The sequence below is a fragment of the Convolutriloba macropyga genome, chromosome 6 (genome assembly GCF_964194025.1).
Source record: "Convolutriloba macropyga chromosome 6, txConMacr16.3, whole genome shotgun sequence".
Taxonomy (NCBI): Eukaryota; Metazoa; Xenacoelomorpha; order Acoela; family Convolutidae; genus Convolutriloba; species Convolutriloba macropyga.
In genome coordinates this window covers 41,061,129-41,083,378 of record NC_134473.1, presented here as the reverse complement: position 1 = coordinate 41,083,378, position 22,250 = coordinate 41,061,129, and the positions used below count along the sequence as shown (strand labels likewise).

At 36.8% G+C, this 22,250-nt stretch overlaps 2 protein-coding genes across 4 annotated transcripts in view; both read left to right on the top strand.

The window, feature by feature from the left end:
• The window catches only part of LOC142341692 (large ribosomal subunit protein uL1m-like), a 38,272-nt gene extending 18,459 nt beyond the window's left edge, over window positions 1–19,813 (top strand). For 2 of the 3 annotated variants that reach the window (XM_075392845.1, XM_075392843.1), the window contains 3 exons: window positions 13,073–13,229; window positions 13,551–14,160; window positions 19,177–19,813. In XM_075392845.1, the coding sequence (XP_075248960.1) occupies window positions 13,073–13,229; window positions 13,551–13,648 (255 nt within the window). In that variant the 3' untranslated portion in view covers window positions 13,649–14,160; window positions 19,177–19,813. Of the gene's footprint in view, window positions 1–180; window positions 199–13,072; window positions 13,230–13,550; window positions 14,161–19,176 lie in introns of those variants that run through there. The other variant, XM_075392844.1, reaches the window with a different exon arrangement.
• Window positions 181–22,250, top strand: part of LOC142341693 (uncharacterized) — a 47,952-nt gene continuing 25,882 nt past the window's right edge. The window contains exon 1 of the mRNA XM_075392846.1: window positions 181–196. The gene's annotated coding sequence lies outside the window, so the exon portion shown is untranslated. The remainder of the gene's footprint in view (window positions 197–22,250) is intronic.

The following is a 22,250-nucleotide window of genomic DNA, read 5'->3' as shown; positions in this document are numbered from 1 at the left end:
ATTGTTTGCAAATCGTACGGCTCCTCTGTCTGTGCGGAAATGTAACACCAAGAATATTTTCATTTGTTTCACAAAATAAATTGATTTCTAGTGAAAGCTAGTGAAGATAAATCAATCCAAAAATTGAAGAGTGATCAATCCAAAAAAGGGAAATTAGTGGAAACTAGGCTTTGTGGGATATAAACTTATTAAATAGATTCTGAACAAATTTACAAACTGTGTAATTTCAGATCAAATTGAGCTAGGGACTTGAAAAAAAAACATATCCGCCGGTGCCAGCATTGGTTCCACAGGATTATATTCCAAAGACCCGTCGTTCCGAGCTTGACGGGCACTTTTTGTTGCTGTATATCCCCAGATGCGCTATCACGTCTTCAAGAGTTCGGCCTCAAAAAACATAATTCTCGGAGACTCCCAAATAAAACATCTCAACTTCCCAAACTTCAATATTTTGTCACTACCCGGTGCTCAAATTCGCCACCTTTCAGAGTTTTTCCCACCAGCCCATTGCTACGACCGAATTGTTATCATTGGCGGCAACGACCTATTCAAAGGCGATTTACCGTCAGCCCATGAACCTCACGAAGTAGCCGAGGAACTCAATAATCTAGCAAACGAGCTAGTTCCGCTTGCAAATAAAAAAGTGTACGTCATTGGAATACCGAATCGGGGAGATTCCTCTGATAACAAAAAGTGGACACAAACTACTAACAATTTAATCCAAAAATACGCCAGTAGGGCCAGCCGGGTATACAGAAGCATCAGTCATAAAGTCTACAACAGCCAAAAACACATTAGCAACGACAACGTCCACCTGAATCAACTAGCCCTTAGTAACTTGGGCTCAATCCTAAAGCACAAAATCCTAACCCCTGTTAACTTTTCTACTGCCCTGAACGTAGCTGGTCATCTTCAAGAGTTTCAGTGTGAGAGGAGTTTCTGCAAGTGTGGCTGTTTCAATCCAACCTACTAATTCAAGGTAACGTTTTTTATCTACTTAAGCCGTCGGTGCCAGTATTGGTTCCATAGGCTACTTATTAAATAAAATCATTTGCGAAGCTTGCCGTCGGTGCCAGCATTGGTTCCATAGGCTCCTTAACTCTTGGTTTTCATTCTCCATCACCTTCATCCTTTCCTTTCCTTTGTCGTCGGTGCCAGTATTGGTTCCATAGACAACTAGTCGTTTCATCTACTAAAGCCGTCGGTGCCAGTATTGGTTCCATAGGCTACTTATTAAATAAAATCATTTGCTAAGCGTGCCGTCGGTGCCAGCATTGGTTCCATAGGCTCCTTTAGCTTTGGTTTTTCATTACACTTCCTCTTTTCGTTGTCGTCGGTGCCAGAATTGGTTCCATAGACACTAGCAGTTTGTATACTTTGTAAATTTATAGTTGCTGTCTGCCGGCGGTGCCAGTATTGGTCCCATAGGCAGTACATTACAAAAAATACGCGTTGTCCCTCTATTTTACTGAGTTCACTGCAAACCCCAAAAAATTTATACAGTGCTTACCCAAAATGTCACCCAGGGAATCACAATTTTGTAATTCCTGCAATGAGAAACTGAAAAAGCATAAATCCACGTGCTTCTTTTGCCACAAAGTTATGCATATGACTTCTAAATGCACGGGTTTCGATAAGACCGACATTGACGTCCTGATCAAATTAGATAAAAATTTCCTTCACATCTGCAATGACTGCAAAGATAACAAAGACAATGCCATCGACAATAAAACCTCTAAAATTGATGATCAACTCATTGAAGTCAAGGAACAAATGAAAATGTTTGCACAAAGTATCGAAAAATCAAACCAAATGATAGAGACCATAAAACTTGACCTCAGTGAACTGAAGAAGCCAAAAAGTTACGCCCAGTCCCTTGGAAATGTAACAAAAGGTGTGACTAAAACAGCATTTCATAGTACAAAATCAAATGACGGACTTGGTATTCGCGTCCGTGGAGTACCAGAGCTCACGTCAAAATGGGCTGATGAACGAATTCACGCTGAGATGGCGGCTGTAGAAGAGATGCTCGACTTTCTCAACATCGAAGACAAGAAACTTAGCAAAATTCACCGCATTGGAAGATACGACTCCACAAAGACAGTCCCACGCACCCTTCTGATACATCTAAAAAACCCAATCAGCAAAGACCTAGTACTGAAATCTGCTTATCGCTTAAAGGATTTCAACAAGCAAGTCTTCGTGAGCCCTGAGTTGTCACCAGTCGATGCTAAAAAAGAAAACGAATGCCTGAAAACCCGCCGAAAACTAATAGACGAAAATAAATTTGATCGCAAAGAAATTCGTATTCGAAATCTAACAGTTGAAGTAAAGGTAAATGGTGCATGGGTGACCAACACCGACTCCAACCCAAACACTGAAAACTCTTCCTCAGAAGATGAAGATGGGTCTTGACTAACCTCAGTCAAAATGCTAACCTTTAACGTCAGAAGCCTTCTAAGCCTAGAAAGAAGAATGGCATTCTCAAACGCAATCGCAACTTTAAAATACGATCTCTTTTGTCTGACAGAAACTTGGCTCACACATGTGCCAAATACTGCCTTGTTCTTGCCAAATTACAGCATATATCGAAACGATAGGGACCCAGATATGTTCACTTCTAAACATGGCGGTGTTCTAATAGGAATCCGAAATTCGATTGAACATGAGCAATTAAAACTAAGCATAGTACATGACGATTATGTGGCAATCAAAATCTACACTAAACCAAAACCTATACTAATCTGCTGTGTCTACAATCCACCCACTGGAAGTCCATTCCTATGGTCATCTGCACAACTATCAAACCTACTTTATGAAATTGAATTAACACGCTCAAATCAGATATGTGAAAACTTGATACTGACGGGAGACATAAATTTTTCCAAAACTGACTGGGAATCAATGAGCTCAAGTGATGATTATGAGAATGCATCCATTGAAAAGTTGTTTGAATTAAATTTTTCAAACATTGCTAAGAGACAACTTGATGTAGTCCTAGTCAACACCCTCGACCCAATTATAAGCTGCGACTTGGACAATAATCTTTCTTCTAAATACTCCACAAATCAAAAGCCTTGCTCTGATCACATCCCAATCTGCACTTACTTGAGCACGTTCATCCATCCCCACGCATCTGCTGGAGATGTCAAATTTGCTTTCAAAAGAGCAAACTGGGAGCACCTAAATGAGCAAATAATGAAATCACCTTTTGATCCGTACTGCTACAGCAATGTGAACGTCCTGGTTCAAGAATGGTACAAATGGATAAACAAGATCCTCGAAGCAAACATTCCTAAAGTCACGCGGCATCGAGCCTCACTTCCCCCGTGGGTAACACCATCAACATCCCATCTAATCAGGAAACTGGAAACTAGAAAGAAACGATGGCAGGTAATGAACCTGAGCAGGAGCCTCAAAATAAAGAAACTTGAAAAACAAATATCAATTGAAATGGAGAAAGATCAGTCTAATTTTGAATCCGAAGTTTTCGCAGGGCGACGGTTCAGTAATATACAGAAATATCTCCGGGCAATAAGAAAGAGTCCTTCCATACCACCCATTGTAAACTATGCAAACACGAGCGCTAGAACCGATCAACACAAAGCAGAACTTTTTAACTCATTCTTCCAAAAAGTGTACAGTAACAAAGTTGATTACAAACCAGCAGTCTTGAGGAGAAAACTTAATTCTCTGCATATAACAGAAAAACTGATAACAGATATATCAAGGAAACTACAACTCAACAAGTCAAACGGACCCGATAACTTTGGTAACATAATTTTTAAATTTTGCTCAGCAACTTTGAGCAAGTCACTCGTCCTTCTTTTTCAAACAATGTCCAATAAAGGAAAATTCCCTTCTATCTGGAAAGTACGTGAAATAACTCCCATCTATAAGGAGGGAAGCAAAGCAGAAGTGAATTGCTACAGACCCATTAGTTTACTCTGTTGTGTGTCCAAAATGTTTGAAAAAGTGATTTTTGACGAAATATATTATCATTGTCGTCACAGATTAAACGAAAATCAATTCGGCTTTCGAAAGAATAGATCGGCAACCACTCAGCTTCTACTGTTTCTCGATACAGTATATCGCAAGTTTGACACAATTTCGTCGGACGACATTAGTATCCTCTACTTAGATTTTGCAAAAGCCTTTGATAAAGTACCACATCACCTTCTCATAAAGAAACTCGAAAGTTTTGATGTCGGAGGAAATATATTATTACTCTTGCATTCTTATTTAGAAGATAGAAAACAATTTGTTAAAATTGGAAATTGTTATTCAAGTTTTGGAGAACGTAACAAGTGGAGTCCCACAAGGTTCGATACTTGGACCACTACTGTTCTTAATTTTTATAAATGACTTGCCAGATGCAAACCCCGATATTGAAGGTTTTGGATTTGCAGACGACTATAAGTTCATCGTTCATGATCAGGCAAAACTGGACAGAAGCGCAAAAAATATTGAAGACTGGTGCCGAGAGAATGGAATGGAGTTAAATGCAAACAAATGCAGGTTGTTAAATGTTAGAGGTAATCTCACGACATCTATGTGTGGCCAGGAAGTAAAACCAACTGAATCCCAAAAAGACCTTGGTTTAATAATAACATCAAATCTCTCATGGCAAGGCAACTGCGACCACAGAGTGAAAAAAGCGACCAGTGCTTTTTTCCAAATAAAACGAAGTATGTCAACAATCAGCTCAACGTCAACCAAAATGAACTGCTATACTGGTTATATTGTTCCCATTTTGACTTACTGCTCACAAGCATGGTTGCCAAACCGCACCAACATGTACAAAATTGAAAAAGTGCAGATCATGGCTACTAAATGGATTCTAGGAAACTCACTTCAAAGTTACAAAGAACGTCTCATTAGCCTAAAATTTCTTCCACTCTGTCACTACGTTGAACTGCATGATCTTCTTCTCTTCCTAGCTATTACACGTAATGAATTTGACATTCCGACAAATTTTAAAACCCTTGAAGACGAGAGGACAAGGCAACACTGTAGAGGTGAACTGAAAATCGAAAATAACCGACTAGTCAAATCTGATGAAAACTTCTTCCACCCAACGAAACAACTGTACAACGTTGTAAATAGAAATATTCAAAAATTTGGAGGCAAATTAAACAAACACACTATCACAAAAGCATACTGGCAGTTTTTCAGAACTCATTTCAGCCTGACAAACAAATGCTCTTGGCGTATAATTTGCAGATGTGACAATTGTAACAATTGGAAAAAACTTGACATTTGAAACTGGACTGACTAAGGGGCACAAATTGAAGCCCCGGGAAATATACCCGAATTCTCTACTACTACTACTACTATAACAGTTTTCGATTGGGAGAACTCATTTTTTAACGTACCAATTAATCGTGCCTATGAGAATTATGAATAAAAGTAATGAAAGCCAAGTTTGAATGCTCAAACACAGTTACAGTACAATCTATCAAAGTATTTACTTCCAAAATTTTACGCAGCAAAAGAAACGGTAAATTTGGGATAAGATGGGGAATTAAATGCAATTGCAAATTTATACTTGTCACAAAAATTAATCAAACAGAGAACAACCAGAAGAAAATTGTCTTTCCTTCTCCATTACCCCGTCACTAATCAGAACAAACCTGGCAAAGTTTCAGATACCTGGCAATTAAATAGTTTCAGATATAATTGAATGTCAGGGTAGCCGTGGTTGCCCTTTTGTAATGTTGATCATCGGAGCTAGATCATTACATTCTCTGGAGAAGTGGGATAACAACACGATATTATCAATAACTCGGTAACCAGCCCGAAAAGCAATAATAGAACACCCCTCAACGGTGATCAATCAAAAGTTGAACTCGAACGTCTACAACGGAAGGTGGATATAGTATATTGTTTATTGTGTCAGAGAAGGCGCTCCTGACGTCTATAAAAAATTGAAAGAAACTGAGAGACCAGTGTTGCATATTGCCAAGAATCTTTTACCTCGCCGAAAACTAAAGGATAAGAAAGTGTTGAAAAAGTACATCTTGGATCCATTTTTCGAATTGAAAACGCTCTTCACAATCGTACGAAAGAACGGTGATTTGAAGCGAATGCGCAAAAAGAAGAATAGCTAACCCCAAAAACAACGAAAGAAAACTCTGCCAGCAAATAATCAACTTTGAGGTTAGTTTAAGTTCTGTTAAATTCCAAGCGATTAAGTTCCTTGGTCCGGATCAGAACTTTTAACCTGAATTCCGAGTCGTTAAAATAGTTTCGAGAAATTTCTAGCAATTAGGTTCTTTGGTTTTGCTCAGAAAATAATATAACACGAAATGCGGAAAACGTAAATTTTGCAAGAAGGCGGTTAACGCAAACGAAAAGAGTTATACCTATGTGGCATGTAGTTGTTACATGCATCTGACTCCTGAATGTACAGCTCTTTTGCCAGCTGCTATTGCTGGCTTTCAAGAGCTTGGCATGAATGCCATGCTACTCTGCAATAGTTCTGTTGAACAAAATGAAAGGGATAGCTTTATTCGATGTCGAACCATGTCAAAAGTTGCTGAAAAAATCGATAGCTTGGATTTTGGGGAAAACTGAAGAACATGGTAAGGCGACTAACGGACTTAGTGGATGAGAAAATTGGAAGTGCTACGAAAACGACGTTTGACAAATTTGAAAAAACATGCTACTGTCGTTACTGTTGAAACAACCACACGGAAACCTAAAGGAGTTGAAAATGATGAAAACTCAGTCACAATATCAATAAATGTATAAGAATACAAGGGTTACCTGAGGATCCTACTAAAACGAAAGGGGAAAATCTTGTCCCAATAAACTATGAAGTTAACGATCTGCTCTATTCGATAGGTGCGAATGCACATGTCACGGAAATACAAAGACTCTGAAAATTCGAAATGATAGAAAAAAAGCCAAGAGCGGTATCAGTAACCTTGGCAAACGAACGCGAAGCAAGAATCACTCTTGCAAAAAGTCGAGAATTCAGAAATAATTTGGTCGAAAGAAACATTTACACCCTCCCAGCGTTGACGAGTGATGACGCACTGAAAGCAAATCAAATGCTAAAAAAAGCGAAGGGAGCTGCTTGACGGAAGTGTACCTAAGGAGAACTTGAAAATACGAAATCTAGAACTTTACAATCATGGAGTCAAAGTGCAGTTAGATATAGATAATGTCCCTGCCCACTGACTAGGCTTTCTTCATATCCTCCAACCAAATACAAAAAGCTTGGTAAATATCGAAAGAAGATCAAAATTCATAAATGGGTTAATTAACTCAGATTATAATGTTCTCTGTGCTTGCAAAACCTCGTTGAACGATAACATCAATGACTCAGAACTCTTTCTTAACGATTACAGCATTTATAGAAGTGGTCGGGCCACGATTGGAGATAAAAATGCGCATGGAGTTACCCTCATTGCTGTGAAAAAATACTCGACACGGAACAAATGAATTGCACTCTACCGAACTCCTGTGTAGCATGTAAAATTACTCTTAATGAAATTCAAGTACTTCTGTATGCGTTCTACAATCCACCCATAACAAGCTCATATCGATAGACGATAGAGGATTTCCAATTGCTCCTGAGAAACATTCCTAAAAACAAACCAATTGTCATCTGTGGAGACCATAATTTCCCAGGAGCAAAATGTGAGACACTGTTTTGTCCCAACGAGGCTGAAGACAAAGTGATCAAAATGTTTGATGAAAAATTGTTGCGGCAAATTACCGACTTCCCGAAACAATCGATCATTCGTCTATTCTTAGAAAGCCCCGTTACTGAAACAAAACCATTAATACAGAACTTTAAAAGTTTTGGAAATGCTGACTATGACGCTATAAACGAGCATCTTGTTGAAAAACCGTTCCAGGCAATTTGTTGCACCAACATCAACAAAATGAGTGAAGAATTCACAAGGTATCTTGACGAAATTTTTGATTTCTGTGTCCCGAAAAGAACAAGACATAGACAATCACTGCCACCTTGGATTTCTTGCGGTACTTCAAATTTGATTAATAAGCTAAAGACACAAACGTTTATTGGAGAATAAACCAACATCCTACAGAAAACAATTGGTGTTAAAACTGGAAAACCAAGTCAGTGATTCAGCTGAATAAGACAGAGTTGTGTACCCAGAAAAATTACTAGGATCGAGAAATAGACAGAATTTTTAAACATCTGAAAAGCCTAAACAAATCTTCCTGCCTGCCGAAAGTCTTGGTGAATGATACCAAGCAAAGTTCACTGCGATGCGAATAAGTAAATATGTTGAATGAATTTTTTCAATCCGTGTTCTCCCCAAAAGATTTCAAAGTACAGAAACGCTCTTACAAATTTTGACATCTCGAAAAGTACAATCAGAAATATAATAGATGATATTGATTATACAAAATCCAGAGGACCGAACGGCATACCGCCGGGTTTTTAAGTAAAGACTAGCAAGAATCTCTGCAATATCATGCTTTCAGTCCTTCGGAATATAAAGAGGCCTCGAAAAATCCCCGACAGCTGGAAAGTTGCTGCCATAACGCAATTTTCAAAAAAGAAGATCGAAGAAAAGGTGAAAACTACATGCCTGTCTCATTATTGAATATCGAAAGCAAGATTCCGGAAAACTGTATCTACATTGCATTGTACAATCATTTTCGAAAGTTCATAACTAAGAGTCAACTTGGTTTTGTCAGAAGATGTGTGCAAACAAATATGCTGCTCTTTCTCAAAAGAATATATGAAGCTCTTGATCACGACTCTCACTCAGAGATAATTGCCTTCTACACTGACTTCTCAAAAGCTTTTGACAAATGACCACATTATGAATTAATTCAAAAGTTGATTGACATTGGAGTTGGTAGATGTTTGCTTGAAATACTAATCGACTATTTGAAGATCGACGACAATTTGTGCGCGTGGACAATACAAGTTCGAAGATACTCGATATAACAAGCGGGGTACAACAGGGGTTGATCCTCGGCACATTACTGTTCTGTATTTTTATTAACGATCTTCCAGTTGTCCTGATGTTTTCTGAGTCCTTTATCTTCGCTGATGATCTTAAAATTTTGGCTTTGCAAAGAAGCTACTGGGAAGTTCAAGATGACCTACATGGGATTATATAGAACTGGGAAATCCAAAATAAAATGGAGCTGGCAGTAGTTAAGTGTTCATATCTGAAAGTCAGAGGTAGGGACCAACAGTACAAATTGATGGGAAAGTATTTGGCAAAAACCGCGACTGTCTTTTTGGCCGCTGATATATCGTGGAAACAGCATATTGAAGAATGAAGAAAGCAAATAGTTTTGTACATGATTAAGCGAAATGTTGCAATTAAAGTAAACTCGTTTGTGAAATTGGGATTATATAAATCCTTAATTTTGCCAGTACTGCTGTATGGTTTCATGTACTTGACTGCAGTTTGAACTGAAATTCAAATTCTGGAAAAGTTTCAAAAAGAGGTAGTCAAATGGATAACGGGAAGTAAAGATACAGAATACAAAAGCCAGCGTCGACTATTAAACATATTGCCACTACGAATGTTTATCCAGCTTACCGATCTATTACTAGTTTCAAAAGCTCTGAATGAAGAGAATAGCGGCATCGAACTACCCGAAGTACATACGAAAGAGACAAGGAAGAACGAAATTTTCAAAGTGACGAAAACTCGGAGAGAAAGCGCGCAGCGAATTCACCTTTAAAACCTGTCGAATTGCAAACCGCCTAGAAAGTTTAGTTAATTTATGAGAACCACTTGGACTGAAAAACCGAATATTACGAGCAATGTGGAGTTTTCTCGAAGAAATTTTCTGAGCGAAATATTTGCATTTGGCAATTGTTCTGCGACTGTCAGAACTGTAGAAATTATTTGACATTATTTTAATTTGATCACTTGGACTGTAGACCCTTCAGCACAGCTTTAAATCCCCATCAACAACTACAAAAGTACGCCGTGCTGCTAATGCATCAAGTGTGCTTCAGGGTCAGTCCTTAAACTATAATCTGAAAGGTCCAGATTTACTAAGCAACCTTACCGGTGTATTTCTGAGATTCCGGGAGAACAAGATTACGCTGTCCTCTGATAATGAAGAAGTGTTCATGCAGCTTGAAGTTGCTCCTGAAGAGAGAATTTTTGTGTTTTCTTTGGAACAACGGTGGTCGTATTGATACTTGCAAGTTTACCAGTCTCAATTTCGGAGCCTTCTATTGCCTCATAAGCTTTGCGAAAAACGGCTTGTGACAACGGGGAACAGTTTTCAGTTGCTCTTAGATATATAGAACGCAACTTTACATTGATGATCACTTTGTTCCCACAAATTCACTCGAATTTGTGCAAAAAATACTGCAAGTATTGCGATGTTTTATCTAAAGGTGGTTTCAGCCTAACTAAATGGAATTCAAGCAGTCCTGAACTTCTAAATTTATTGGAACCTAATTAAGATTGCATTCAGAGAACGCTCTCCCTCAGCACCAAAAATGATTTGGTCTACTGTACAATAAATTGCTTCGGGCTTTTTATCAGCCGCAGAGGAAAACCGAACAAATTCATCTCAGACTATGGCAAGTCACTTGTTGGTTCGAACGATGCTCTGAAACCTTGCATTACAGACTTTAAAGAATCAAAACTTTTCGCAGCTAAGCTACACAACAAGAATAAAGTGATAGATTGGAAATTTAATTCCCCCAGCTGCTCGCTATTTCGGTGGAATTTGGGAGAGATTGGTACAAAATTTCAAACTATGACTTTACAAAGTCATGAGTTCCAGAACTTTAACTGATGAAATTATGAGCGCAGTCTCTTTTGCAATGGAGGCGAACCTGAATTCCAAGTCCCCTGACAAATGTTCCTAATGATATAATTGACCACTGACTCCTAATCATTTTCTCATAAGCAGTTCATCTGTTATTTTGTATTCTCGCTTGTTCCCTGGAAAGTTGAGGAATCTCTCAAAAGCTTTGCGTTCATCACAGCAAATAGCAACTCAATTTTTGGAATAGTTTCCTTTAGTGGTATTTACCAACTCAACAAGGACGTTGTAAATGGCATTTTACAGGTTTACAACTTAGTATGGGTTCTTTCGCCCGCGAGGCCATTGACTAGAGTCACTCAAGTTTTCCCTGGCACAGGCGGGACGTCCGATCAGTTAACCTGAAGACTTCTTTCGGAGAACTCATTAGGCCCGTTGTGATGCTGACCAAAGTGCTCCCCGATTGAAACCAAACTGTTCACTTTCTTGGCTGAGCCTATCCAAGCGCATCCCTTTTTACAACAGCTTTCGTTGCCAATGCTCAAAATGCACTGTCCGTGAAATTCCAATCAGTACGTTACTCCCCTTTGCTCCAGCAGATTGATTTAACCCATAGTCAAAATAAATTGTGAACAACAGCCCTATCGACATTTTTTGCACACGTTTTTCTAAAACCCTGCTTTCTTTTGACGTTTTCGGTTTTTTTTTGGTCAGCAGTTCTGATTATTAATTTGATAAGCATGTTCTCACAAACCACTGGCTTAGATTTTGAGCCATCTTTTTTGATTACCGTTATAATAAAAATTATTTCTTTATTCACAGGCCAATGGACGATTCAACACTTGCTTTTAACCGTTTGTTGCACTTCACCGTATTATTCGTTCTCTATTGTCCTGCAAATGGGGCTGGAGATATCATGGACTCTGGCTTCTTATTAACAAAAAGCCCGGCATCATAATAATCAAACTGGACGGAAGTAGCAGACTTCCGAAAAATTTTAGCAACAAAATCAAGCGAAACAAAACAAGACTGAATTGCATATCTTATTAAAAAAATCGTTCCAAAATCATAGTATCTAATCAACGCCTCCTACCAGAGTTCTTTAACAATAATTTTGAGAGGAATATGACAATGAGTTCGAAAAAGTTATGTTTTTTTTTAGTCAGTATTTTAACTTTTCTGTGTTGAATTGATGACCTTGCATGAGGTGATTCGTTGATAAATCTTAACGGATGTATATTTTTCAATAAATTTGAAATGAGACTGCTCTATCTGAAACTAAGATCTGTTTTCCTAAAAATGGAAATAACTTTTAAACTAGCATGCCCGCAAAACAAGGAAACCTTTGAACGAAAAAGGTTTGAACGAAAATAGGATTTGTTTTGCACCAACTCTGGTTCGATCAGATGCCCCTCTTTTAACAGGTAAAGGTTTTAATGCTTACGCTACCGACGCGTCTTTTTTGCGTCGATAGCGCTATGTAGCAAACGCTTTCTGCTAAGCGACATTTTTGACTGTGCTGAGTTGCATGTTTAAGGAGCGTTATCACTTGTGCAGTTACACATGCGATTTTCCCTTACGCTAGCAATGCGGATAGCAGTTTTTAATTATTATTTCTACATCAGCAAAATTTTGGTCAGTGTCTTTTTTGGCTGGCTTATTTTAGCTGAGTGGCATGCTGAAATGTGCAAATTAGGAGCTTAAATATGGCAAGTGAGAAAGAGAAGAAAACAAGAGGAGAACGAAAGGGAGCAAAATGAAAAAAGGAAAAACGGATTGAATGAAAATTAAAAACAATTACCAATTTTTTTAAACTGAAATCTCTGCGTCTTCCATTCATACTCGGACTGGAATACCTGCTCCTCGATTAACAACCTTGTCCCTTACGTTACGGATGCTTCTTGCTAACGTCTATTTCCTTTTCTATATCAGCAAAATCTTATCCATAGGTCTTATCCTCTAGGTTACTGATGCGTATTGCGTGCGTCTATTGTTCTTTCTACATCAGCAATTTTTTGGTCAAGGCCTTTGCTGACTCACTTCTTTTTCCTCTGACGCGTAATTAATGAGCGCAAAAACATGCGCAAATTTTTATCTAAAATATGGCGGCATAGAAAGCCTCAAAATCAATGAATTAAGCAAGAATGATTGTTAAGGACTGTTAGAACATGTCCATATAGGAGCGCTGTTAACCATTGCGCTCAAGTGCGACTACATTTAATAGAATAGATAGATATATGCTCCCGCATTACTGTCTATAATATTGCATTTATTTCCTGCAATACTGCAGAGTTGCACCATTTGTGCTCATAATCGTTTAATTCGGTGTTATCAGGTGTTAAATCCGATTCCATTCATGTATGAAACCTGGTGGTTCCCTAGCTTAGTTGATCAGTTCAAGCTGGAGAGGGAAGTATCTTTATGCACAATCACACACGCAGAAGTTGAGAATCCCGAAAAACCCTGGCTGGATGGAACAGATGTCATTTTGGGTAAAATGTCTTTTTGTTAGAGAGAAGTTTTCAAAAATCATTTGTAGCGTTAAAAAAGATGAGCGGAGCGCAGATATTTGCTCTATTAAATTCTTGCTGAAATAATTGAGCTTGATGTATCCTGTATTATGAAAAATGGCCGTTCTCAAGACTATAAAATTTATGCTAAATCTGAGAATGCAGGAGACATATGACAATTTTCCCCCTAATTGGGGACAAATGAAAACAGTGGTGAGTAAAAGCATGTTTAAGCACGTTTTATTCACGTTTAAGCATAGTTTTGTTGCTATGAAAATTATGGTCAATGTTATTTTTTTTCAGTATCACCACTAGATAGACCGAAGCTGGAGAGGCGGTCATCGGGGGCATCGACGTCCTTGAAAACAGCCCCTACTGTGATGGAAGATAAACAGGACTAGAGACGTTTTGCTATCTGAGAGATGGATATCAAGACGTGAATTGTTTACCCAATCAAAAATTTTGAAGACATATGATGCCAATTTTGAAAACATGATTTGTTACTATTTGCACTTTGTTTTCGATTCAGATATTGCTCTCATTAACACTGCAATGACGTTTACATGTTGCGACAATCGTTTGAAATTAGTTCAATAAATTGAAATTGAAGTAGATGTTTTGAAAATTGTCGTTTGTATCCAATAGAGAGCACAGGCCTATATTAGACCTAAAAATTAATTGATTGAGCTGTCCTCTTTTTAGATGCTATGCGTTCGTTATTTCTGGGGAGGCGATGCTCTTCAACACTTCTTGAGCGAATTCAGAAGCTGACCCCGGCGGATATTGACCCCAAGACTCGACGCCCCTCGAAACCCGTAGACGACGCCTACTTCATTGAGAAAACGGAACCGTTGCCTGTGAAAGACGCACTTCGCTCTATTATGCACGATTTTTCTCTTCTTAGGTGCCTGAGGTATGTCAATGCCAAAAAGCGATAATTCGCGTAGAGGGGTTAAAACGATCCAATTTAGCCAAATAATGAGCAAAGACAGGCTGCGATTATCGAAAACTCATCAAGATCGTTCACTTTTTGCCAATATTCTCATTTTGTGCCTTTTTTTACTATGTCACTCAGGAATTTCTGCAAGGTTGTCTGCATTATTAGAACGTCACGTCAATAGTTATATAAAATAATAATAATCTTGATTAATAGCCGCATCAGCAATTCCAGGCGGCTATTATAGCGCTCCTAATTTTTTTACAATTCCAAAAATTTGATTTGTATGGGGCGCTGTCTTTTTTTAAGATTTGTTCACTCATTTTCATGATTTTTGAAGTCAAATTGGAGTAGTGATTTTAGTCTAAAGAGGAAATGGAGCGAAAAAGCGAGTAGTTTTGCGGCGTGAATAAAAATGACAGTCCGAATGTAACCCAAAAAGTCTAGTGGTCTATTAAAAAGCTGGTGGTCGATCTGTCAATCTTATTTCTTTAGTTGTTTCAATTCGTGGTAGGCGACAAGCGTCCATGGCGGCTATTTTTGGGCAATTTGCCGGCTTTTATCTTCACAACACAACAAGTTTTAAAAAGGAAGTTTCAATTTTTAGATTTTTTAATTTTGTTTGATTTTACGCATTTAGGTTCATATATTTTGTTGACTGTCCAAATTGCTAAAAAATGTTTTCCTTGCCAAAACCTATTTTCAAGATGGTTCTGATTTTTGCCAACTCTCTCATTTTGTGCCTTCCTTACTTTGTCTCCCATTGAGTTCTACAACGTTGTATGCATTCAAGATTGGAGCCTCAATAGTCATACATAATAATTTTATTAATAGCCGCGAAGCGATAGCTGAGGCTATTATTGGCCTCTTGTTTTTTTTTACAATTCAAAGACTATGAATTGCATTGGGGCGCTGTCTTTTTTTCTTAAGATCTGTCCACACATTTCCATGATTTTTGAAGTCAAATTGGAATAGTGATTTTGGTCACGCCGTAACAGGAATTGCAGCCAAAAAGCGGGTGGTTTTGCGGCGTGAAAGTTTTTTGCTCCAATATTAAAGTAGACTGAGAATACGGTTTTTGAACAAAAATTCGCTTTGTCGGAAGTGGTTTTGGTTCACATGCGGCAATTTCACTTTGATTTTTTACTGTTTTCTGTTTTTTGGACTGGATTTTTTTCTAAATGGTTTTCCCAATCCATTCATAGTTCATTCTTGACCCAGTTTTTTTTTTTTTGTTTGAACCAAATTTCCATTTCCCGCTAGTTGTTTTTTTTTGTTCACATGCGTCATTTTGACATTGATTATCTGTTTTTTTTTTATTTTTATCTGATTTTTTTTTGGAACTGGTTTTCCCAATTCACTCGTCCGTTCTTGGTCTAGTTTTTGCTAATGCTATGAAAATTCTTTGAATTGTACGTCAGGATTTGTCCTACTGTTCGTTCATGCAATTTCAACTGAAGCGCGTGCGTGATGTCTTTTTGCTCTTTTTTTTTAGAGCGAGTTTTCTATTCATTCGCGTGAAAAGTTTTTTGGTCACACGTGACTTACCTCTCTCAAAAATGACTTCCTCACTCTAAAATTGACTTTTCTTCACTTTAATTCAAAAAGATAAGGTCAAGTGAGTGTGTGTCGCTCTATTATTTAAGAGCAGCGAATAGAAGTAGCATTAGTATAAACAAAATCTTAATAGAAATTATGACATCTCAGCATTTAATAAAGGAATTTTTTCGGTCTGTTTCTTTTTATTACATCTCAGCATTTATTTAAAAGTTTTTTTGTCTCCTCCTTTGTCTATTTTTTGAGACTGCTGATCTACGAAGCAATTGCGGCTATTTTCTGGCAATCTGCCAGCTATGTTTGATAATCATCATTCTTACTTTTCGCAGAAAGGCAGTTGCTATGTTCGGGTCATTTAATAATTCAATTCTTTCAATGTAGCTGCGAAGCTGTGCCTTGAGCGTAGCTATATTGCGTTTCTCGTGGATTTTTACAATGGGGTTCTGACTTGTTACAGTTCATCGAATTTGAATTGTATTGGTGTGATGTCTTTTTCCACACTTTTTAGCCTTTTTCTATTCATTGAGAAATCAAGTCGGATTAGTGATTTTAGGCACGCTGGAGAACTGGAGGGGCGAAAATCGAGTAGTTAAATAGTTTGACTTTTGTCAAAGTGCTTTTTAAGGTGAAATGAGAGAATGACATTTAAACAGATTTGCTGCTTTGGGAGCGATTTTTTTTTCACGTGCGTTAATCTGACTTCTTGGTTTCGCTGTTTTTATAATTTTTAAAGATCGTACTAATTTGAGTTGAAATTGATGGTTTTAACGACATTGCTACTATCTGTTTTCGAAAAAATTTTTATCTATTTTTGGATTTTTTCATCTTTTTTAGTTTTATTGTTTTCATTTATTCTCATTATGGACAACTCTGAAAGGCTCTCATGGATCTCATTTTGATCACTTGAAAGGTTTTTAATATCAAACAGTTTTTACTATTTTAACACCACTTGCTTTCAAAAAATTAGTTCTTTTCCGGATTTTGCCACTTTGTTTTTGTTTTTCAGTTACTTTCTTAAAGTTCTCATCGGCTTTTTTCTTAGGAATATTGGAGTCTATCTATTTTTTAAAATAAAGGCTGCAAGTTTTTAGCAACTTTGACACGACTTGTTTTGGAAAATTATTTGAGATTTTTTTGTTTACGATACTTCTTGTTTTTTCGTCGTCGCGATTTTTGTTACGACCATATGACGTCACAATCACTTCAAATCTGCCTTTTGTTCATTCGTTCATACAATTTCAACTGAAGTGCGTGTGTGACGTCATTTTTCGCTCTTAGTGGAGCGGGTTTTTTTTGTTCATTCGCGTTATTAAATTTTCGGTCGCACTTGACTTACCTCGCTCTCAAAAATGACTTCCTCACTTTGAAATTGACTTTTATTTACTTTAATTCAAAGAGATAAGGTCAAATGCGTGTGTGTCACTCTAAATGAAGGTTATTTGAGAGCATCTAATAGAGGCAGTAAAAACTTGTACAGATTTTTAATCAAAATGTAACGTATCAGCCTTCAATGAAAAGACGAATTTTTTTGGTATGTCGTTTTTATGGTTTCTTGAGACTGCAGATCTACGAAGCTATTGCGGCTATTTCTGGTAACCTGCCAGCTATGTTATTAAAATTAATATTTTCTTTTAATTGATAGATTGTGCAATAGATGTTGAAACATTCAAGTTTTAGCTACTTGCTTTATTGACTTTGATGCCACGTACTGTCAATGATATTCGAAAATATTATTTTTTGCCCGATGTCGTTTGTGTTGTCCTTTTGTTGGGTTTGCGGTGGATTTCTACATGGTTGGTGATTGCAGTCTAATCTTTATTCTGATAACTTATAGTGTGTAAACTTCAATAAAACTCGCTTTATAAAAGAATTGAAATATTTTTAATAGCCGCCCTCATATTCTCAGACGGCTATTATAGCGCTCCTATTTTTTACAATTCAAAGAATTTGAATTGTATTGGGCCGCTGTCTTTTTTTTAAGATCTGTTCACACATTTTCATGATTTTTGAAGTCAAATTGTAGTAGTGATTTTGGTCACGCCGAAAAAGGAAGTGGAGCGAAAAAGCGAGTGGTTTTGCGGCGTGAAATTTCGCTCTAGTTTTAAAGTAGAGTAAGAATACGGCGTTTGAACAAAAATTCGCTTTATCGGTAGTGGTTTTTTGTTCACATGCGGCAATTTCACTTTGATTTTTACTGTTTTTTCGATTTTTTGGATCGGATTTTTTTCTAAATGGTTTTTCCAATCCATTCATAGTCCGTTCTAGGTCTAGTTTTCTGTTTAGTCAATGAAAATTCTTTGAATTGTACGTCAGGACTTGTCCTGCTATGTTTTTTTACTTCGTCGAACTTTTTTCGCTTTACCATTTTGCCGCTTTTTCGACATTTTGGGTGAAATCTTTTTGACTTCTCTAGGCTAGTTTCTCTCTTCTCTCATTCTGCTAAAAGTGATTTTGAACATCAGTTGCTCAGCAAAGCAATTCAAAATGAACAGTGTCGGTATAAAAAATTGAAGTCGTATAGAAACGGGATAAACCCATATAGCCCAATTTTAGATGCCCGCTATTTGAACGTCGTTCCTATAAGTCTTAGTTACCATCTTTTATGCTTATTGGTATTGATAATATCCCCTGTAGCCTCTCTCTAAAAAACAGAAGTATTTTCAACTACGAAATGCCATCAAAATTAATCGGACTTAAACATATTTTTGTACAAAAATCTTTTTTCATTATCTTCTATTCTTTCAATCCCAATCATGCTTATTGGAATCAACGGCGGTTATTTTCCGGACACCTGCCAGCTATGTTATAAAATTAATATTTTAATTGATAGATTGTGCAATAGATGTTGAAACATTCAAGTTTTAGCTACTTGCTTTATTGACTTTGATGCCACTACTGTCAATGATTTCGTAAATATTATTTTTGCCCGATGTCGTTTGTGTTGTCCTTTTGTTGTGTTTGCAGTGGATTTCTACAAGGTTGGTGTTTGCTGTCTAATCTTCTGTTCTGATAACTTACACTGTGTAAACTTCAATAAAACTCTCTTTCTAAAAGAATTGAAATATTTTTTTCACATTTTTGTAGTGTCTTGTTCGTTTTCGTGGAGGTCTGGGTATTTGTTTTGTTTGTTATCGGAGGCTGTTCTTTTAATTGAGAACTCGTCTATTTTTTGCCCTCCTTTTTTCAAACTTGAGTTATAAAATAGTTGCTATTTTTTATGACGGTTGCTAAAACGCAAATTTATAGCTAAAGCAAACGTTTCTGCTATATCATTTCAGGTAATATAATACATTGTATTTTAAATTCAGCTGTGGAAACGTTTTCTGTCAAGCTGAGAATCATGCGAGCCTTCTTGTTACGTTTTACGCGCTCCTGAAATGGTGCTCAGCACGTGAGTATACCTGTAATAATCATCTCTTGTGAAAATGTGTTTAGAACTTCGACGAATGAGAGCGACATAGTGTTATCACTGCAACTAAGTCTGACTGACAAACAAAGATCTAAACTACCAAAATCTGCCAAAATAGTTCTCTTCCCGTTTCCATTCAAGGAACCCAGAAGGATACTTGCCATTGTTCCCGAGCCAATGATAGACCAAACGCGAGAGGACTTTGGTGCCGATATTGTTGGCTCTGAAGCGATTATACCTGAAATTCTGGATGATACGTATGAAGTTGACATTGACTTTGATGTCATTATAGCACACATGGAGTTATCGAAGGAAATAACTGGACTGAGGAAAAAGCTGGAAAAATTGTATCCCATTAAAGGCAAACGTACTTTGGGTGATGATATTGAAAATATGATTCAACATCACAAGTATGGGCAGTTTTACTTGTATAGTCATGCTGAACCAGTTTTTGAAACTGAAGTTGGAACTACAGAAATGCCAGTCGAAAAAATTGAAGAAAATATTTTTACGATGGTAGAAAGGATAGAAAGTGATTGCAAACTATTGGTACCGAAAGAAAAACTTATTGTCGATTGCTGCTTGAATTGTTTTGAGTTATTGCCTCAATATGTACAGCTAGATAGCTTACGTAAATGAAATTAAATAATTGTTTTACCCTAAGGTTTCTTCTTCGCGCGTTTCTGTAAACGTTTTGTCAGAATATGTTTATGCGGTTGGATTTTGTTCATGAATACTGTTATCCGCGCGTAGTAGTGATTTGCAAAAATCAGTTGAGTGCAGTTAAGGAGCTTGGATTATTGAGACCAATGTTTGAATCAATGGATGCGCGTTTTTTGCGTTTTTTATTTTTACTCTTAGGTTGAAGCTTTTTAAAGTTGATGAAGGTTTTTGCGGGACAAAATTACTTGTTATGACGGTTTTATTATCTATATTTTTTGGTACTACAATTACAAACGCGCAAAATAATTTTTGCAAGTTTTGAAAATGTTTGTCATTTTTTAGAGTTTTCAAGCCTCAGGAAAAGAAATATCCTTTAAGGCTAAATAGTAGGGCACTGAATAGTTTCCAGTAACAATGGAATGGGTTTCCAAAATTTAAATTTCTCGAATGTTAGTAGTTTTTTTGATAAAATCTCCAATTTTTAGTTTTTCTAAAATTTTTGTCAATTTTTGATATTTGTCCATTCTCAAGTGCCAGAAAACTTGTTCCATGGTCTGATAAAAAGTTGATGCATTGTTGTTAGTGTCAAGGAAATTATTTTTCAACAATTTAACATTTCGAATTCTAGAAATTTGGGATAAAATTTGCAATTAAGTTTTTTGATAACATCTTTATTTTATTCAGTTTTTCTGGCCTCAGTAGCCAGGTAACCTCCTCCAGGGTTCGATAATTTGTTATTTTTCAACATTTTAATCGAGCGAACTTCTGTTTTTTGAAACTTCTAAATGTTTTGCCTACCGATCTTTGAGCCAGCGATTTTTTTAGGCTGCGAAATTGGTTACTGGGTAGCCTCTAGAGACACAGAAATGATTCTGAAGCTATTAATATCAAGACTTTCAGAAGCATTTCATTAAGATGTGCAATTGATTTCATTTTTTGAAATACTTTTTTGTCATTTCCTGATTTAATCGACCTTCAAGGGCCAATGTTTTTTTTCAGGTCTTACAGATATAACCCTTGACCGATTTCAGAGAAAAATTGGTTTTGAACAAATTTTTAAAATACGTATATTTAAAGGTAGCAAATTTTGCCTTCGGGGTAAAAGATTAAGAGTTTTAGCAATGAGAATATTTTTGTCAAGTTTGTTTGATTGTTTTAGTTTCTCAAATTTTTGAGATGATTTTGTTTGTTTGGCTGGCATTGTTCAATTGATCTGCTGGTCCAGTAGAGTACTTCTAAGTTGTTCATTTTATTCTTTGGATTGTATTTCAGGACTTGTCCTGCTATGTTTTTTTGTTTCGTCTCCATCGATGACTTAGCATTGATTTTTTCAATGACCTAAGTGACTTCTACTGCATTGAAGTTAAAATTTGTTTGCGTGACGCATTTCTGCTTTTTGGTCAATTGAGTTACTTACCTCACTAAAAAATTACTTCTGAACTCACTTATGGAACTTTAAATTCTATTCCTTCCTTTTTTCAAACCAAGCAGAGAATGATGCGCGCCTTCTTGTTACGTTTTACGCCTTCCTGAAATGGTGCTCAATATTGTCTGATAAACCATGGTCTGATAACCTGTTTCATGGTCTGATAAAAAGTTGCTGCATGGTTGTTAGTGTCAGGGAAATTATTTTTCAACAATTCAACATTTCGAATTCTAGAAATTTGGGATAAAATTTGCAATTAAGTTTTTTGATAACATCTGTATTTTATTCAGTTTTTCTGGCCTCAGTAGCCAGGTAACCTCCTCCAGGGTTCGATAATTTGTTGTTTTTCAACATTTTAATCGAGCGAACTTCTGTTTTTTGAAACTTCTAAATGTTTTGCCTACCGATCTTTGAGCCAATGATTTTGTTAGGCTGCGAAATTGGTTACTGGGTAGCCTCTAGAAACACAGAAATGATTCTGAAGCTATTAATATCAAGACTTTCAGAAGCATTTCATTAAGATGTGCAATTGATTTCATTTTTTGAAATACTTTTTTGTCATTTCCTGATTTAATCGACCTTCAAGGGCCAATGTTTTTTTCAGGTTTTACAGATATAACCCTGGACTGATTTCAGAGAAAAATTGATTTTGAACCAAATTTTGAAATACGTATATTTAAAGGTGGGAAATTTTGCCTTCGGGGTAAAAGATTAAGAGTTTTAGCATTGAGTATATTTTTGTCAAGTTTGTTTGATTGTTTTAGTTTCTCAAATTTTTGAGAAGATTTTGTTTGTTTGGCTGGCATTGTTCAATTGATCTGCTGGTCCAGTAGATTACTTCAAAGTTTTTTATTTAATTCTTTGGATTGTATTTCAGGACTTGTCCTGCTATGTTTTTTATTTCGTCTTCATCGATGATTCTTACGACCTGATATCTTAGCATTGACTTTTTCAATGACTTCAGTGACTTCTACTGCATTGAAGTTGAAATTTGTTTGCGTGACACATTTA